Source organism: Synchiropus splendidus, chromosome 13 (genome assembly GCF_027744825.2).
Source record: "Synchiropus splendidus isolate RoL2022-P1 chromosome 13, RoL_Sspl_1.0, whole genome shotgun sequence".
NCBI lineage: Eukaryota > Metazoa > Chordata > Actinopteri > Syngnathiformes > Callionymidae > Synchiropus > Synchiropus splendidus.
Window position 1 is genome coordinate 4,350,461 of NC_071346.1, and position 5,932 is coordinate 4,356,392.

General features: G+C 43.3%; 1 protein-coding gene across 5 annotated transcripts; it reads left to right on the forward strand.

The window, feature by feature from the left end:
- The first annotated feature begins 761 nt into the window (after positions 1-761).
- Positions 762-3,616, forward strand: LOC128769597 (acyl-coenzyme A thioesterase 1-like). 5 transcript variants are annotated; one of them, XM_053883443.1, is made up of 5 exons: positions 762-832; positions 1,039-1,159; positions 1,629-2,095; positions 2,677-2,879; positions 2,965-3,616. In XM_053883443.1, the coding sequence occupies exons 3-5, from the start codon at positions 1,645-1,647 to the stop codon at positions 3,571-3,573; spliced, it is 1,263 nt and encodes a 420-aa protein (XP_053739418.1). In that variant the 5' UTR covers positions 762-832; positions 1,039-1,159; positions 1,629-1,644; the 3' UTR covers positions 3,574-3,616. The 5 variants fall into 5 exon arrangements, with proteins under 5 accessions (XP_053739418.1, XP_053739420.1, XP_053739419.1 ...); XM_053883445.1 differs by having other exon boundaries at positions 790-832; positions 1,039-1,100; XM_053883444.1 differs by lacking the exon at positions 762-832 and adding an exon at positions 841-968 and having other exon boundaries at positions 1,039-1,100.
- The last annotated feature ends 2,316 nt before the right edge of the window (positions 3,617-5,932 follow it).

The following is a 5,932-nucleotide window of genomic DNA, read 5'->3' on the forward strand; positions in this document are numbered from 1 at the left end:
CCAGGACTGAAGAAACTCACGCGCGCGGCTGCAGTTCCACTGGCACGGCGCGTACACGTCACTCACGTGACGGAACATGAGCCAATCAGATGAGAGCTCCTCGAACAACCCATGTTTTTAATTTGCCTTTATTTATTATCGTGAATGCACCGCGCTAAAAAATGATGGACCCCATTAGATAACAAAGTTTACACTGAAAATATCTATAGCATCGCCTCTCAAGTCAAAGGTCATTTCATGTTTGCTTTTATTGTCCTATATTGTCATAACTCAAAAACAGTTATTTTTGTCGGTGAAATAATTAATCTCCACACTTTAATGCTTGTGCACGGCCCCTGCCGATGAAAGCAGAGCATATTCACTTGGAGCAGAAGATTGGCAGCAGAAAAATAATTTTATCATTATTTGTCACTCTGTATTATCAAATTTGCTTCTCTTTGCAGAAAACAGGTTAAAAAAACCCCAACCTTTTCGCTCTGGCTTGGCGTCCTGTGTAACAGACTCAGACATTATTTTTGTTTCAATACAGATTTTATTTATCTTGTTAATATATGTATTGCATATATATTTACATGTGAATGTTGATCACCATGAATTCTTTTGCTTTAACTTATGTTTCTGTCTCGCCATTGCGCAATATCCTGTCGCCCCTCCCAACTTGCTGTCACACTCATGTTTATGTCATGAAATGCATGATTCGCATGTGTTACAGAGTACCATTGAATCCTACATTTGAAGCTCTATTCACTCATATTTTTTTTAATCCGATTGCGACTACCGGACGTGACGTGACCGCCACGGCCGAACTTGTACTTAGACCTGCGAGGTAAAGGTGCGTCTCTCAGACTTCTGTCTGACATTCAGGTCATTTAGTTTTGTTAGTTTTGTCATGTAGCGCGACTGTTGTGAGCATTGTTTTTGTGACGTTGCTTTGTATCGCGTGTTATTGCGCCACGTTCTCCCCTGTGGTGAGAACAGTCCAGTCTTGTTTGTAGAAGTGTTTGCTGTCGTTATATTAATGTTTAATTGTGTGTATAGGTGCTGCGGGCTGTGTCCGGAGATCACGACTTGATATTCTTCTTGATATTTTACCTCTGCAGGTAAAGTTTTCTTATTATTTCTGACACTATAAGTTTCTACCTGAAGGTGGTGCTGATATGTGAGTAGTGATTTTTACTATGTAAAATGTCACTTTCTTGTTGTTTATAACGCAACATAGTCATGTAATGATGGTGATAGAATTTCTTTTAATTTTGTTAACCTCTGCAGAATTAAAGAAAGTGGACTAGAGTTTCAACCAACTCGTTATTAATGACGTCTGTTACGCCTGGTATTGCAGTAGAGTGAATCTTTTTTTTGTGATTACCTCTCCGTTCTTTAACATCTGAGTGTAGCTGGGATGAGGATCAGCTCTTCTTAGTTTGGGACCATGGTTCTGAGTCAGCTAGGAGTGTGTGACTGTCACGAATCTGCGTGCGTCTTCATGGATAGTGCTTTTTTTTTTTTTTAACCTTCCCCTGTAATGACTCTGTTTGCTTTGCTCAATACGATATTTACTCTTCATCAACAAGTTCTTCAAGTGGAGACATTTTATGATTCAAAAAAGCAGCAGCTGTTATTGTCCTCAGATCTGGACCGTCTGACATGTCCTCTCAAGTCCGACTGCTGCTGCTGCCTGGGAGCAGGTGTCTGTTCGACGAGGCCGTCCGGATCAAGGTGTCTGGTCTGAGGCCCAGGCAGCTGGTGAACATGGCAGCCCGGGTCACGGATGAGAAGAGGGTTGTGTTCAGCTCCAGAGCCTGGTACAAAGCCAACGATGACGGGGAGCTGGACCTGAACAGGGACATCTCTCTGGGTGGCAGCTACGTGGGGGTCGAACCGATGGGTCTGCTGTGGTCCATGACACCTGACAAGCCCCACAAACGGCTGCAGAAGGTCAGGTCCCTGGACCCTCATGTGGTGACCTTCTCAGTGCAGGAGGAAGGTGGAAGTACGCTGGCCGAGGTCCACAGCGAGAGATCGTTGATCGGACCGGGAGTCAGCCGGAAGCTCATCGAACAGCAGAACACTCGAGGAGTCCTCTTCACTCCCCCAGGTATGAATGCTTCAGAGCAACATTTCTAAAAAACAGTTTGTTCTTTGTGAATCAAGACTATTGAAACTAGTTTCCATGTATTTATATTTTAGTTACCTTTAAAAAAAATACTCAGAACTTTGTGTTGTTTACCATCAGGTTCCAGTAGGTGACGCGCTCTCCTCAATCAATACGAGTGCATTTTACACGTCCTGAAAAAGAGATGAGCGCCATCTAGTGATCACTTCGGATAACGGCATCACGGCTTTTAAAAGAAAAAACGTTCTACAAAATAGGATGATCCCCGCATGCTATCATATATTGTTTATATATATATGTATTGGTAATAATATAATTAGCTAAATAATTAAACATTTGCCTAAAATGCTAATATTTTCTCTCATTCTAATGTGCTTACTTTTCTTTCTGCTGCATTATTTTTGCTGAGTTGATCTACATTTTAACTTTTATTTTGAGTGTCCACCATTAATAATCATCTTATAAGTCTGCTTAGGTCACACATTTTGATGATGTGTTAATATATACTTTTCTGTCTCAGAAGCACCTAAACAATTAATGCAGCGCATGAAACCTCACTGCAGGCGAGGGGCCCTTCCCGGCCGTTCTGGACCTGTACACCCTGGGAGGAGGGGTGTCGGAGAAAAGAGCGTCCCTGCTGGCCAGCCGGGGCTTTGTGGTTCTGGCAGTAGCGTTGTACAGATACAGTGACATGCCGGAGAACGTCCAGGAGATTCACCTGGATTGCTTTGAAGAGGCTATAGACATCCTGAGGAAACAAGACAAGGTGCGTAGGTTGGAACAGCTTTTCTCTTTGGACATTTTGTGGACTGAAAACTTACTGGTTACCGTTTGTGCTCGGGTTTCCTCAGGTGTGTCAGGGAGGTGTGGGGGTTATCTCTCTGTCAAAGAGCGGTGATCTTGCTCTCTCCATCGCCTCGTACCTTCCTAGTGTGAAGGCCACGGTTTGGATCAACGGCTGCTGCGCCAACACTTTGCTTCCTCTGTACTACAGGGGACAGCAGCTTCTCCCACCACTGATGTACGACATCAGCAAAATAACACCCACAGAATCAGGAGCTGTCAATATCAAGCAGGCCCTATTCAGTCCACGGGCCCCACAGAACCAAGCCACCCTGATCCCCATTGAGAAGGCAGAGTCACAATTCCTCTTCGTGGCTTCTGAGGCTGACCTGAACTGGGACAGCAGGGGCTTTGTGAGCCAGATGGTGGAGAGACTGCAGCATCATGGGAAGAAGAATTACGAAGTTCTGAGTTACTCAGGGGCGGGACATTATTTGGAGCCGCCTTACGGGCCCTACTGCCCCTCCAGCGTACACTCGCTGGTAAAAAAGCCGGTCCTCTGGGGGGGCGAGGCCAAGTGCCACGCAGCAGCTGAAGTCCATCTTTGGGGGAAACTCCAGGAGTTCCTTAGAAGACATCTTTGCCAGGAACCAAGCAACAAGACATCCAAGTTATGAAAGTGTCAGCTGGCTTCTATAATAAACTGAAATAAAACTCCAACGGCCTCCACTTTTTTGGGGTTGTTTTATGTTTGTAGAGTGACATGGTATGGATGTTGTTCCAACCAGGAGGCACAGATGGAGCGTCCTCATCTTGTCTCTCACCCGCTCCTCATTCGCTCACCTTTTTGACTAGCAAGAGGGAAGCCATGAGAAGGAATTTGATGACTCACCAATCATGTTCACTGCAGTTTAATTTCCTTACAGGGCTCGTAGTTTGAGGTAGGTTATTGATAGGTCTTGATAGGACTGACCCTCGGCTGGACCTTGCCCATTGATTATCCCCAGTCTTAGTGTTCAGCTGACTAGTGGAAGGGGCTTTGTGGTGGTTCTTCCCTCGCACCCACATTAGTGGACGTGCTTCAGCGAGCTGAAGGTTTGTTTTTCTAAAACCTATATATTACTGGTAATTGGCTTTAATACAGCATGTATTTTGTGATGTTTTCATTCAGAGATGATTTGAATGTAATTTACTGTAACTTTTTCCCAATTTAATTTCACCTCCTTCCTATAAAAGTGATTTTTCGTATACTCTAAATTGCACGTGGAAGTGTTTCACATCACCTTATGTTTGAATGTAAATGCATTTCTTTTACTAAACAATGTTGATTAAACTATCTCATGGAAGTAACCATCTTTTCTTTGTGTTTTGATGAGTATGGATCAATTTAGCATGGACATGGTTGTATTTGCCAACAGGAAAAATGGTCTTAACCTGGTTCGACTGGTGCAATGTCTTACAATTGTCGTAGTAGAAAGTAGTATTAGAAACACTGCGTAATAGATCGATGATGTGCAAACAAACAGCCGTGGTTTGCATCTGGCTCCAGGCTCCATATAGGTTTCCCAAGCAGCCCACATCTCTGTGGACATCATCTGTTGGACTTTACCCTGCTCCTTATTGAGCATTCCTCTTTACACTTCCTCAGTAATGTGGTGGAGGATTCACAATCAAAACAACAGCTTCTTCTGATGAATACCGTATTTTCCGGACTACAGAGCGCACAGGAATATTAGCCACACCCACCATCTAAGAAGGAAAATGGATTTTGTTCATACATAAGCCGCACCGCTCTATAAGCCGCGGGTGCACTGTTGCTGTCTGCGCCACAGAAAATGCATGAGAATCACTTCTAGCGATCCTCTAGTACTAGTTTTGAAAACGGGGTCCAGCGTCGAGACTGACTCATGAAACAATCTTGCCAATGTTTTGAACTCCAGTCATGAACTCCTCACATCTTATTTACATTTAAAGTGTTCAAAAAGCGCTGTTTCCACCCTCCAGTAGATCGTCTCTGTTAGCAGAGCTGCGGACACGCGGGCGAAAACAGCACAATTTGAGCGCTTTAAAGGTAAATAAAACGCCTGTGATGTCATCGGTGCGTGCTCTTTAGACTGTAAAAACTAGGGATGCTCTGAAAGACAGGGAGAGCACTTAGATGAAGCAGCTGTCTTCAATCTCTTTCATGAAAGTTCTCACTCGTTTGCAAACGTTTCAGATTCAGGTGGTGGACCGCGAACGCTGCATCTGACACACACAAAACAGCAGCGGATTGATTCCGTCTTTAAACGACACCTGAGAAAGGCTGCTCATCTGGCGCGGTGAAATTAATGATTATTTCTTGGGCAATATGCTTCGCGTTCTGAACGTCACGCTCAGACCGGCGAGTGTCCGCGAGTGACAGCTGGTTCCTGCAGTTCCACTTCCATGAGCACCAGAAAACTCACTGTGCTCCGTCAAGTGCTGGTAGTAGCGGCTTATAGTCCGGAAAATACGGTACTGTACCTTTTCTACAGAAGGATAATCTAGTCTTGTACACAGTAAATTCAGAAGTGCTACTACACGTTTTTTAAGACTGACTGGAGTTCAAATGAGATCAACACCATTGAAAGTGTTGACTATAACCAAACCTTCTGTTTTTACACTTGGAAATGCAGGAAGATCTGGATCTGGACTACCTGTCACATGTTGATTCAGACTAAGCAAGTGTTGAATTGACTCTATATTTTAACAAACAACACCAACAAATTATATATATATATATATATATATATATATATATATATATATATATATATATATATATATATATATATATATATATATATATATATATATGGGATATGTGGGGGACTCAAATTTTCAGGGCATTAAAGAGGGGGACAAAAATATTCCTTTCCAGATATTAGAAAGTTCCTGGTGGCATGTATGACAGTTCAGTGAGCGCAGCATCATGTTCAGTATCACCATGAATATGAGTGGGTTTATTGCGTTGATGAAACAACTTGACTCCCAACACTTCCAGAAAGAAAGAGA

Coding starts and splice junctions, on each gene's coding strand:
- LOC128769597 (XM_053883443.1), top strand. CDS start 1,645: ATGTCCTCTCAAGTCCGACTGCTGCTGCTGCCTGGGAGCAGGTGTCTG. Junction 2,096..2,676: donor AGTCCTCTTCACTCCCCCAG/GTATGAATGCTT, acceptor ACCTCACTGCAG/GCGAGGGGCCCTTCCCGGCC. Junction 2,880..2,964: donor TCCTGAGGAAACAAGACAAG/GTGCGTAGGTTG, acceptor GGGTTTCCTCAG/GTGTGTCAGGGAGGTGTGGG.